Genomic DNA, 13,868 nt, shown 5'->3' on the forward strand with positions numbered 1-13,868 from the left:
TAACCTGAGGGAAAGCTTGAAAGGGTGGCACAGCAGGTGGCCCAGCCGTGTCTCCAGTGGGCCCAGGCTCAGAGATGCCTCGTCTATGCACACCCAGGCCTGGCCTCTGATGGGACTTGTTCCCCACACACGCCTGCACTGGCTGAGCCCTGCTGCCTCCCAGGCAGTGGGAGGGGAGGAATGCCAGGAGCAGACAGGTCCCAGCAGGCCCGTTCCACGTGCTGGGAGGTGAGGCCCCTAGACTCTGCTTTTCTCTCTGTGTACATCTGACTCAAACTGAAGAGCTTAGCTTCAGCTGCACAGAGCCCACAACTGCTTCTAAGTTACTGTGCTTCTTCCTCCTCTCTCCCGGCCAATGAGCCTCTTCATTAGTTTCTCCACCAAAATCCTAGGGCCCTTATCTCGGCATCTGAGAAGATGATTGGGTTCCCCAGCGCCAGCTGCAAAAACAGTTGGAGAGCAGTGCAGCCTGGGGACAGAGGCAGCCCGGGCTCCGGTGACAGGGCTGTCATCCACTGGCCACACTCTGAGCCTGCGTTAAATTATCTGCTGCCTTGTAGACCCCAGTCAAGCGGTGACTAAAAGTGAGGGAACAAGCATGAAATGGGAAACAGATTTAAGTGAGCTGTAACATCTGATTCTCAGAAAATGCATTCAGGCCATTTGCACAAGTAACCTCATAGATACATTGTTCTAGGTAACATTTTTGGTGAATATAGGACTTAATGGGATAATCAATAAATCAGTGCAGGAACACAGGCTGAGTGGAATGTCCTGTGAGGTACACTGAGAGAGGTAGAATGGCAGGCCCCAGGGACCCCTTGCTTTTCAGGATTCTGAGATGGGAGGGAAAGCTTGACGACTGACTGACTCATGGTGAGGACCCTCAGTCCTCAGTGCCAGGTAACCAGGAGCACTGCCCACCTCCTTTTATTCACTCACAGGAAGAAAGGAATGTAGTTAATATGACCCAGGGCAAGACGCTCTGGATCGGTCTTAGTTGGGAGTCCTCTAATGTTCTGACTGATTTTGTGGATTCTTGTGTTCATATGGTTTCAGGTATGTTAAGCTACTGTGACAGATACGGTAAAGGCATAAAACGTGTCCTCAAGACTTTTGGACCCATTCCAGAGTTTTCTGGGCCCACACTTGAAAAGGTTCACCAGGTATGTGGCTTGACGGCAGAGAATTTTATAGGCTGAGGGGGAGGTAGCTCTGTGCCCAGGGACGTTTATGTGCAGCTAGAATCTTTGTTTTCGGTTTTAATGGTCCCTCATCCCTAACTTTGCCATCCACAATTCTGTCATGGTCCTTGGAGATCTTCAGAGCAGTGTGACCAGTGAACTCTAAGCTCACTATGACTTATCTCTGAGGAGCTGGAGTCTCTGGATTCAGAAAGCTCGTGTTCACAGAGGGTTTACTCCACTCCTTTTGTCTTGGAGAGCAAATTCAGTTTGCACAGTAGGACCATCAATTATGCTTCTGGTAAATTACCTCCTCTTCATGCTTCTTTGTTCTTTTTTATTTAAAAAAATTTTTACTTACAGTTGATACATATATATATTTAAACATATCTTTATTGATTCCAGAGAGAGGAAGGGAGAGGGAGAGAGAGAGATAGAAACATCAATGATGAGAGAGTCATTGATCGGCTGCCTTCTGCACGCCCCTGATTGGGGATCGAGCCCACAACCTGGGCATGTGCCCTGACCGGGAATCGAACCGTGATCTCCTGGATCCTAGGCCTACGCTCAACTGCCAAGCCATGCCCAGCCGGGCTACAGTTGATATTCAGTATTACTTTATATTAGTTTTAGGTATATGCATAGTGGTTAGACATTTATATAATTTACAAAGTGATCCTCCTGATAAGTCCAGTACCCACCAGACACCATATATAGTTATTATACTATCATTGACTATATATCCTATGCTGTACTTCACATTCCCATGACTATTTTGTAACTGACAGTTTGTATTTTTTTTTTAATTGGACTCACCCAAGCATATGTTTACTGATTTTCTGATTTTACAGAGAGAAAGGAAGGGAGGGAGCAATGGGTGGAGAGAGAGAGAGAGGGGAGAGAGAGAAACATTGGTTACCTTTCATACCTACAACCTAGGTATGTGCACCAGCCGGGAATCGAACTCATGACCTTTTGGTGTACAAGATGAATCTCCAACCGAGTCATACCAGCCAGGCCATGTACTTCTTATTCCTTAATGTTTTTCACCCATTCTCCCAAGTCCCCCTACCACCTGGCAACCATCGGTTTGTTTTCTGTATCTATGAATTTGTTTCTATTTTCTTTGTTTATTTTGTTTTTTAGATTCCATATGTAAGTGAAATCATATGATATTTGTCTTTCTCTGACTTATTTCAGTTAGCATTATACCCTGTAGATCCATCCATATTGTCTCAAATGGTAAGATTTCATTTTTTTTTTTTTATGGCAGAGTAATTTTCTATTTTTATATATATATAAATATATATAAATATATAAATATATAAATATATAAATATATAAATATATATATATATATATATATATATATATATATATATATATATATATATATATATATACCATCTCTTCTTTATCCATTCTTCTATTGGTGGGCACTTAGGTTGCTTCCATACTTGACTATTATAAATCGTTCTGCAATGAACAAGGATTCTTTTTTGAATTAGTTTTTTGGGTTTTTTTGTTTATTTTTGTTTAATTGAATTAGTTTTTTGAATTTCTCCAGATAGATAAATACCCAGAAGTGGAATTGCTGGGTCACATGGTAGTTCCATTTTTAATTTTTTGAGGAACCTCTGTACTGATTTCCACAGTGGCTGTACCGATTCCCACCAACAGTGCATGAGAGTTCCCTTTTCTCCACATCCTTGCCAGCAATTCTTTGATTTATTGATGATAGCCATTCTGACAGGTGTGAGGTGGTATCTCACTGTGGTTTTAATTTGTACTCTAATGATTAGTGATGTTGAGCATCTTTTCATATGTCTGTTGGCCATCTGCATCTCCTCTTTGGAGAAATGTCTATTCAGGCCCTCTGCCCACTTTTTAATTGAATTTTTTTTTGGTGTTAAATTGTTTGTTTTTTTTATGTTAAGAGGTTTTTGGATATTAAACTCTTATCAGATGGATCACTGATGAATATGTTCTTTTATTTGGTAGGTTGTCTTTTTGTTTTGTTGATAGTTTCCTTTGCTTTGCAAAAACTTTTTAGTTTGATGTTGTCCCATTTGTTTATTTTTTTCTTCTTTTTTCTTGTTGTCTTTTCTCTTCTTTCCCTGTTCCCAGGCCATGTGTGTGAAAGTCCCAGATGATCCTGAGCACTTAGCTGCGAGAAGACAGTGGAGGGACCAGTGCCTCATGAGACTTGCCAAACTGAAAAGTCAGATGCCATCCCAATAAAGTTTTTTTGTTTTTAAAAGATTTTTAAATTGATTTTTAGAAAGAGAGGAAGGGAGAGGGATAGAGAGAGTGAAACATCAGTGGGCTGCCTCCTGCACACCCCCTACTGGGTTTCGAGCCACAACCTGGGCATATTCCCTGACTGGGAATCGAACCTGCAACCTTTCGGTAGATGGGATGATGCCCAATTAACTGAGCACACTGGCCAGGACCAGTGAAGTTTTTTATAATGCTGTCACTCCCCTCACTCGAAGTCCTAGTTGGTGGAATTATAAGGACTTAATCATATTGCTTGAAACAGTGGCAGCCACAGAGGTACCTTGGCATACAAGTCCTGAGCTTGGTCTCTGGTTAGCAGTGATATAGTCACTTTTGACCATACCGTAGATGTGGGTGTCAAAACAGCTCTTGAGTTCTGAGCATTGTTGATTTTCTGCCATCTGGGCAAGCAAATCATCTCAAGATTTTCACTTTTTATTTTTAAGTGTGATTACATATCCTACATTTTATAGACAATGATTGTAGCTTCAAGTCATTTTAATCTGTAGCAAAATATTTTTATAATTATTTCTAATCCCTTTCTGAGTACTCTGTAGCCCTGCATTTTTGAGGCAACTAACTACCTTCATTTTGCCAGTGCTTATTCTGAATAAAAGTTTTTGATTCCATACTGGTGTCCTCTTTCTTCTGATCTTTCTGAGAAACTGTTTGATCCTGATGATTGATGTTTCTTAGAATGACTGTGATAAATGAGTAGGCGGCAAATACTTCATTCTGGGTTCTTTGTCTGTTATTCAGTAAAAATCCACCTATTTGGGCCAATGTTTCCAAAGTGTGTTCCACAGTGCCCTGTGGCTCTGCAATCACCTGTGGGAAACTCCATGGACTGCCTCCCCTTGGGCACTCATGTCTATAGGAAATTAGCGACTCCAAGTTCTGTAGTAAAGATACCTGTTTAACTTCACCCAGTACCCCATCATGTTCTTTGACATGGAGTCTGTCCCTAGCACTTTCTCTCCAAATACTCTGGGAGATTGCACAAAAGTTCCCCCATCCCATAGGGCCAGCATGTCACAGTGACTTTGATCACTGGATGCCTGTATGGGGCCCCTGACAGCTCCCAGTCCAAATGATGCTCCAGCCTTTACATTTCAGGTAACCAGCTTCCCAGCTTCACCCAGTAGGAGATGTCTTCCTCGGAGCCAAGGCTGTGGTGGTGTCGGAACCAGTGTCCCTGATTGGGAACCATGTGGAAGTGGTATTTCCAGATAAGTATGCACATCACTCATCCATCACATGCATTTATTTATTTTATTTTATTAGTTTAAAAAAGTAATTACAGTTAACATACAATATTATTAGTTTCAGGTGTACAACGTAGTGATTAGACATTTATATAACTTTTGAAGCAATCCTCCTGATAAGTCTAATATTCACCTGATACCATACATAGTTATTACAATATTATTGACTATATTCCCTGTGCTGTACTTTATATCCCTGTAACTATTTTTATAACTAGCAACTAGTACTTCTTAATCCCTTCCCCTTTTCACCCATTCCCCCCCCCCCATATTTATTTATGCAGCAACATCCACTGAGCAGCTGTAATGCACCAGGCATCTCGCACATTGTCATTGCCTTTCAAAAGTTTACTGTAAGACAGTCAAATGTTATAGTAAAATAGGACAGTGCTCCAGAGGGTCATATACACTGGAGATTATTACTACCTGCCCCTGGGTGTGCCCTGGAAGGCCTCATAGCAGACAACCTTTGAGCTGGGTCTTGAGTAAGAAGACAGCCTTCCTGGCCGAGGGAGCAGAGCAGGGAAGAGTGCTAGGCACCCTGGAAAAGGGGAGTGGTTCCCTGGGTGTGAAAAGGGAGGCTAGAGCTAGGGCCAGACCCAGATGGTGGCCAAGAGCCTTGGGGCCGCATCAGTGGTAAGACCTATGTAAAGAAATGGAGAGCCTAAATGGCCTATGTGGTCCAGTCATCAGGATTTCATAAAGTTCCTTGTGACAATGGAAGGGACTAAGCTGGAGGCAGAGCCAGTTGTGGTTAGCATGGGGGCTGGTGAGTGTGGAAATCACTCTGGAGGTAGGACTGAGTAATCTGGTGACCTAGGGAAAGTGACATCGGAGCCTCAGAGTGTCAGCTCCAGCAACTGTGCAGATACTATGCCATGTTACAAGATAAGGACATTAGGAGGAGGGCCAGGAAATTGAAATGTCCCAGATATTAAACTTCCCAGAAAAGATAATGTGGCAAGACATGAAGGAGGTTGTCAGTCCTGAAAGGATCCTTCTTCATCTGATTAAGTTGTAAATTCTCCTTAAACTCTGATGACTCAGTCCTTCTATGACCTGTTGGTGGGCCATTTCTCTGGGCCACAGTCAAAACCTTACTTTTTCCAGTAGCTTCTGCTCCTCTCCCTTCAACATACTCCCCCTCGTCTCCTCAAAACCTCTGCACTGTGCTCAGTGCTTGTCTGATTCCTTCCCTTAGGAGCACGTGAAGGCTGCCCGCAGTCCCTGGACCCAGGTTTGGGAACACTGATATGCAAATGACCTAGCTGGGGGACATGAGGTATTGGTGGGTGTCACATAGACATGCCCTTTTGGTTTCATGGCATTGATGAGCCACTTGGGTTCCAGAAGGAGTGGCCACTTGAGGCTGTCTGGCTTAATGCTCAGGCCGGTAGGAGAGCAAGGCAGGTGCATCCTGGTGTCCCCTATGGTGGTGTGGGTGGGGAAGACAGAGTGTGGACAGTTTGGGATAAAACTCATTTATATGTTTCAGTTCTGTTCCCCTACTTGCTGTAACGTATTTTTGTATGGCTATCAGGTTTGTCCTGAGATACGTCAGTGGAAGTGCTTCTTGGTTTTGCTTGCAGCCATCACAGTGTGAAATGAGGCAGCTACTGAAAGTGATGGGCTGAGCGGATGCCAGAGAACTGGTGATTTGATTCTCATCTAAGGGCTGAAGAAAATTGGACTTTACAAGTGAGAACAGCAGAGAGCATATTTGTGGCTCTGGACAGGAAGACAGTTAAGGAAATTGCTGGATAGAGTGAGGAATGGGTCTAGCAGGGAGCTAAACGGAAGGCCAGGTATGTGAGCGTGACTTCCGACAGACCCCAAGCAATCAAGTCTTTGAGATAAATTGTAAGACAAAGGAGGCCTTTCTGCTCTTCAGTTTGTAATCCCTGGGGCCTTTTTGCTTTAGCAACTATGTAAGCTCATGTACCAGTTTTCTCATTAATGTTCTCTTTCTGTCCCAGGATCCCATCCAGGAAACCACACTGCATTGCATTGCGAAGTCTCCTCTCTAGCCTGTGGAAGCTTCTCAGTCTTGTTTTGCTTTCCATGACCCTGAGAATTGTAGGAGTCTGGGCCAGGTAGCCTGTAGACTATCTCCAGTGTGGAACTGTCTAGGGTTTTCTCATGGTTAGTTACCCTGGGATTAGGTTTTGGGAAGAATACCCCAGAGGTGAAGTGCCTTCTCGTTCCATCCTATGAGGGGCTACGTGACATTGCTGAGGCTGTGAGAAGGACCAGCCCAGTTGGATGTTGCCCTGACTGGTTTCTGAGTCCTTTTCTCAGAACTTCAAAGCTATCTGTCTCCCTCCCCCTTGTAACACAGTTTCTCTCACATTGGTCTCTGCTTTCAAATGTCTTTTTCCCCAAAGCCCCGGTCCCTATCCCTGCTTAAAGGACCCATGGTTTCCCTTTCTGTGTGCTACAGCTTAGCTGCTTAGTGCTCCTTCAGGACTGGAGGTGGTGCCAGCTCCAAAAGAACAGATTGTATATTGTTTCTGTGGAAGTCACAGAAAGATGTCAAAGATGGGGCTAGCAGTGGGGTCCCTGATATTCATGTCTGGTTCTTGCTTGGTTTGGAGGTGCATGTGTAGCTGATGAAGTATAAGGTGCTTTTCCCAGGCTAATCAAACTTGCAACACTGAAATATAAAACAGAAGGGCAGTTTTATTCATTTTCAATTGATCCATTTATCAAACATTCTTGGAGCACCTACTGTGTGCTGGTCACTGTTCCAAATGTTGGGGATACACTAATAAACAGGCACAAACTACCTGCCCGTATGAAGCTTCTGTAGTTCTAGTGGGAGATAGCAAAAATAAACCAATCAATAGGCAAAGTATAGAAAATGTCAGAAGGTGCTCAGTTATGTAGCTAAAAAATAAAGCAGGGGAAAGCAATAGGGAATACAATTAGTGTGGGGTGTGTGAGTGTCCAGTTTTACAGAAGTAATCAAGGAAGGCATAGTGAAAGATAACACTTAAGCAGAAGCCTAAAAGGAAGTGAGGAACGGGGCCATGGAGAGATCTAGGGAGGAGGAACAAAAGTGCAGGATAGATGATTTGTAAATATTTTCTCCCATTCCACAGGTTTCCTTTTCACTCTGTTGATTATTTCCTTTGCTGTGCAGAACTTTTTAGTTTGACATAGTTTCACTTGTTTATTTTTGGTTTTGTTGCCTGCGCTTCTGGTGTCTTATTCATGAAATCATTGCCAAGACCTATGTTTTGAAGCTTTTCTAGGCATTTTATAGTTTCAGGTCTTACATTTAAGTCCTTAATCCATTTAGAGTGGATTTTTGTGTTTATGGTATAAGAAAAGGGTCCAGTTTTATTCTTTTGCATGTGGATATCCAGTTTTCCCAGTAATGTTTGTTGAAGAGACTGTCCTTTCCTTGTTGTATGATCTCAGCACCCTTTAAATTGAATATCAGTTGACTACACATGTGTGGGTTTATTTCTGGGATCTTCATTCTGTTCCATTGGTCTATATGTCTTTTTTCCAGTACCATAATGTTTTAAATATAGTAGCTTTATAATAAGTTTTGAAATTAGGAAGTATGGTGCCTCCAGCTTTGTTCTTCTTTCTCCAGATTGTTTTGGTCATTCAGGGTGGGTTCTTTGTGGTTCTATATCAATTTTACGATTGTTTTTCTACTTCTGTAAAAGATTCCTTTGAGATTTTGATAGGGATTACATTGAATCTGTATATCACTTTGGGTAGAATGGACATTTTAACAATAAGTCTTCCAATCAACAAACATAGGCTGGAGACAGCCCTGTTCACTCTAGGATGGAACATGGGGGTACATAGACAACAAACATTTGTGTCTTTAAATTTCTTTCATCAATGTTTTATAGTTTTCCGTGTGCAGGTCTTTCACTTCCTTGATTAAGTTAAGTATATTATTTTTTTATGTTATTGCTAACAAGATTGTTATCTTAATTTCCTTTTCAGATAGTTTATTGTTAGTGTATGAAAACATAACTGATTTTTGCATGTCAATTTTATATCCTGCAACTTTACTGAATTTGTATATTAGTTCTAATAGTTTTTGTGTGGAATCTTTAAGGTTTTCTGCATATAAGATCATGTCATCTGTAAAGCTTATAGGATGCAGTAAAAGCAGTACTAAGAATCAAGTTTATAGTAATAAGTGCCTCTATTAAAAAGGAAGAAAGAGCTCAAATAACCTAAATTTACACTGTGAGGAGCTCAAAAAAGAACAAACTAACTCCAAGTTAGCAGAAGTAAGGAAATATATTACAGCAGAAATAAATGAAATAGAGAATTGAAAAACAATAGGAAAAATATCAATAAGACCTAGACTTGTTTCTTTGAAAAGATTAATTGACAAACCTTTAGCTAGATTAAGGAAAAAAAGGGAGAAAACAAAATCAGAAATGAAAGAGGAAACATTAAAGCTGATATGTTATATTAGTGAATTGAAGTTATACCCATTCTGCAATACTTGTAGAGAAGTGTTTAAGAGCTTTTGTAATAAAGGTGCTTCTAAGAAAAAAAATACAAAAAACCCACACTGATGTCATAGAAATACAAAGGATCATAAGAGACTACTGTGGACAAATTATATGCTAACAAATTGGATAACCTAGAATGAATGGATAAATTCTTAAAAACCATTGCCATCACCTACTCTTCAACAGCCTTAGAATCTGCTGTTTCAGGTCCTGGGGATGCAATACAAAACAAAACCAGGTTGCTCCTTTCAGGGAGCTTGTGTTCTAAATGAGGATGGCTGTGAAAAAGAATAGATAAACAAGGAACATACTAGAAAGTGATAAGTGCTGATTAGAGAATGAAATCGAGTGATGGGACAGTGTGTGCCCAATGTCTGCCTTATGCAATGGTTGGGAAGGCCTTTCTGAGACCTGAGTGACAAGAAGGAGACAGCCCTGTACACTCTAGGATGGGGTGTGGGGGTACAAAGCATAGTAGGAGCCCATGCCAGAGGGGAGGGCTCAGCAGGGCCAGGAGCAACAGGGGGGCAGTGTGGGGCAGATGGAGTGGACTGAGAGGGTATTGAGAGAGAGGGCATTGGCTGGACACAGACTTCCTAAGATTAGGTCAGGATTTCATTTAAATGTAGTGGGAAGGTCCAGGAGTGGTGTGATCTAATTGCTTTGCATTTTGAAAAGAAACAAAATGGTGGAGAGAGCTGCTATCCCTCCAGCCCTTGCCCTGAAGCACACAACTGAGCCCCTCCCTCAATGTCCTTGGTGGTTTTTGAGCTGAAGTCCCTTTGTTGGAGCTTAGGGTGAGTGTTTTGAGCGAGTGATTCTGTGCATAGGGCCCTTTAAGAGGACGCTTGGGTCTATAGCAGCTTTCCATCTCATCTGGATGGAGTCCAAACTGATTTTCACAGCCAGCTCTTTGGGGGCTCCTCTTCCTGGCACTGACTGGTGCTTGAGGCTGGGTAGCCTGGTGTGGGGCTGGGACCCCTTGCTCCTTTCTGCAGCCGAGATATCCCACCCAATTCTTAACCACTACATGTGGTGTGGGACAACCCCATTTGGTGTCTCGATTCCTCCTACTAGTGTTGATGTGGATTCTTTATATCCTTAGTTATAGGAGTTCCTTTTAGCTACTATTCATATGGTTCTCAATGATGGTGGTTCTATAATGTAGTTATAATTTTGATGTGGTTGTGGGAGGAGGCGAGCACAATGTTTACCTACTCCTTCATCTTGACTAGAAGTCTCATGGAATTTTCATGTATCATGAAATGTTCTTTTGACACCGCCCCCCCCTCCCCCACTCCAGCAATTTAAATTTAAAGCCCATTCTTAGCTCACAGAACATCAAAGACTGTGGTAGGAAGGCCTGGACCCTGGAGGACTGAGGGAGGCATCATGGCCCAAGTTGGAGGATGGATGTTGGAGGCTTCTGTAATGTAGGCCAGACCAGGCCAGGGGGTACAGGGAGAGGGAGAAACTGGGTACTCCTATGCAGGTAGAATCATGGTTTGGATGCTGGCATTGGGGAAGGAGTGTAAAATGCCCATAGCACCTTTGCATCTGGGTTGCAGGTCAGACCTGTTTGCATTGGAGAGGCTGAAGATTTAAACTGCTGCCCTCATTTTTATGACAAAAAAGTCCTTCCAGCCTGAGGGAGGTGGGTCTCCAAGGCTCACTATGGGGAGCACTGGGTAGGCAGTGCTCATTGCCTGACCTCAGCTCAGAAGCCTGGCTCACACCTTGTCACATGCCCTGTAAATGGTAACAAAGGACATGACCTAACAGTTCACCTCGGAGGGATGACAGATGGAGCACTATTTATTCCATGATCTTAGGGAAATGTGCTGCAAGAGTACACAATAGCAAAAACAACATGACAAGGATTGGAAATAAATATTACACAATCCCTTCTCTTTGAGGAGCAACAGAGCACTGTGATTACAAGCACCCTAATTAAGACTCAAACATTTCACTTGCTTTTCCTATGCACATATGCCTCAGGGTAACCAAATAGTTGAATAGGATAGATTTTTTTTTCTGTGTATTCAACCTATTAATTTAAGAATGATGAAATTATGAAACGACCATCCTGCAAAAAACCCATAAGGTAAAAATAGATCTAAGCACTTCCCTAACACCTCCCCTAAACTCCCAGACTTTAAAAATCCTCACCGTGGGAGATTCCAAGATGGTGGCAGATTAAGTGGAAGCCACACTGACACTTTCCCAGGATCAAACTGAAATATAGAAAAACTATCCTGAATAATCTACTGAAGACTAGCTGAAGAGAACCCTTATAAACAAGGAACTAAAGTGGTAAGAAGTGAGGAGGCATGAGAGGGCTGGCCGGAAACCCACAGGCAGAAGGTGAAGGTCCGGAGGGCTATCTCAGCTGGGAGGGTTTCCCGCTGAGAATTCTGGAGTCTAGACCCCAAGCTGGGCTACCCAGCCCAAAGCACCAGAACTGAGAAAGGTGCCCACATTACATCTGCCTGTGAGAAGCAGTAGGGTTTCTGTCTGCCAGGGAGAGATGACTGGAAATGCAGGCACCCTCTTAAAAGTCTAATGCACGAAGTTTCATGTACAGCCACTTACCTCTGGCTTTGGCAGAGGGAGGACACAGTGGACTAGATCTGTCTGAGGAAAATCTAGAGGTGCTGGCTCTGGGGATAGAGCTCAGAGTACAGCCATCTGGATTCCTGTGCTGGGTCATTCCCCCATACAGCAGAGGACATCCTTCCAAGGCAGATGTTTGCCATCCAGGAAGCTTTTTCCTGGGGGAGAAGCAATTACCACAGTTGTTGGAAAACCTCTCACCCCACCCTGTGGAGCTTACTCCTTACTGTGGTCTACAACCCGAGGTTCATTAAGAGACTAAGAATAACAATCAGTCTGAAGACAGAGGCGGACCTGTGGGTGCTTTGAGTCTTTGCCTGATCTGCTTCTGGACCCAGGGCTTGGAAAAGCAGACCTTGGTGCACATCTTTATCCCTTGCAAATGCACCCAGCCCCAACAGAGGGAGCCACAAGCTATGGATCACTGACAGCTCCAAACAGGGTACCCAAGGCCAGTCACAAACAGCATCTGACATTAGTCTGCACCAGAGACCCTCCAAAAAGACTGGGAGTCCTAGCAGATCTACCTAATACACAGAAACAAACCCAAATAGGCAGCCAAAATGGGGAGTCAAAAAAACAAGCCCCAAATGAAAGAACAAGAGAATTCTCCAGAAGAAGAGCTAAATGAAATGGAGATAAGCAATCTAGCAGATATAGAGTTCAGAATACTGATTGTAAGGATGCTCAACAGTATGAGAAAAGATATGGAAACTATTAAGAAATTAAGAATGACATAGTAGAAATAAAGAATACATTGAAAGGGATAAACAGTGGATTAATGGAAGGTGAGGATCGGATCAGTGAATCAGAAGATAGTGTAGAAAAAAGCACTCAATCAGAGAACCAAAAAGAAAAAACAATTAAAAAACAGGACAGTTTAAGGGAGCTGTGGGACAGCATGAGACATAGCAATATTTGCATCATAGGAGTGCCAGAAGGTGAAGAAGGTGATCAAGGGATAGAGAACCTGTTTGAAGAAATAATGGCAGAAAACTTCCTTAACCTGGTGAAGGAAAAAGTCACACAAGTTCAGGAGGCACAGAGAGTCCCTAGCAAGAAGAACCCAAAGAGGCTCATGCCTAGATACATCATAATTAAAATGCCAAGAATTCAAGACAAAGAGAGAATCTTAAAGGCAGCAAGAGAAAAGCAATGTGTTACCTACAAAGGAGTTCCCATAAGTCTGTCAGCTGATTTCTCATCAGAAACTGTATAGGCCAGAACGTAATGGCATGAAGTATTCAAGGAAATGAAAAACAAGGATCTGAAACCAAGACCACTCTATCCAGCAAGGCTATAATTCAAAATAGATGGTAAAATAAAGAGCTCCCTAGATTTAAAAAAAAAAGGGGGGCTAAAGAACTTCACCATCACCAAACCAGCATTGCAAGAAATGTTAAAGGGACTGCTGTAATAAGAACTAGAATGCTTAGTAAAGCTCCCCTGTGAAGCTGTCTTGACCAGGGCTTTTGTTTGGAGTTTTTTTTATTACTGCTTCAAATTCATTAGTTGTTGTTGGCCTATTTAGTTTTCTGAGTTGTTCCCGATTCAGTTTTATATGATCTCACTCATATATGGAATCTAATGAACAAAATAGAACCAGAGGCATGAATACATGGAACAGACTGAGAAATGTCAGAGGAAAAGGGGGTGGGGCTGACTGGTTAAAGGAAGGTGAAGGGATTAGCTAAAGAACATATATGCATAGTCCACGGACAACGGCAATAATGTGGTGAGGACCAACAGAGTGGGGAGCAGGTACTGGAGTAGAGATGGGCAAAGGGGGAGAAGTTTGCAATAGTGTCAATAAAAAAATTAAATTAAAAAAATGGGGTAGGTGCTTCTAGTGCTGTCAATGTTCTATTTCTTGACTTGGGTGGTAACTACATATGTGTGTTTACCTTTTAGTTATTTATTATATTTAATATGCATTTATGTTTTATGAAATTTTCTGTAGTAAGGTTGTATTTCACAAAAAGAAGGTTTTAAGAGTATGTCTATGGGATTAAAACACTTTTTATTACGGGAAA

At 42.4% G+C, this 13,868-nt stretch overlaps 1 protein-coding gene across 1 annotated transcript in view; it reads left to right on the plus strand.

Moving 5' to 3' along the window:
* The window catches only part of CRYL1 (crystallin lambda 1), a 156,650-nt gene extending 152,557 nt beyond the window's left edge, over positions 1-4,093 (plus strand). Inside the window, exons 6-7 of the mRNA XM_016203550.2 lie at positions 1,060-1,166; positions 3,312-4,093. Of these exons, the coding sequence (XP_016059036.2) occupies positions 1,060-1,166; positions 3,312-3,425 (221 nt within the window). The 3' untranslated portion in view covers positions 3,426-4,093. The remainder of the gene's footprint in view (positions 1-1,059; positions 1,167-3,311) is intronic.
* The last annotated feature ends 9,775 nt before the right edge of the window (positions 4,094-13,868 follow it).

This window comes from Miniopterus natalensis, chromosome 2 (genome assembly GCF_054644295.1).
Source record: "Miniopterus natalensis isolate mMinNat1 chromosome 2, mMinNat1.hap1, whole genome shotgun sequence".
NCBI classification, from domain to species: Eukaryota; Metazoa; Chordata; class Mammalia; order Chiroptera; family Miniopteridae; genus Miniopterus; species Miniopterus natalensis.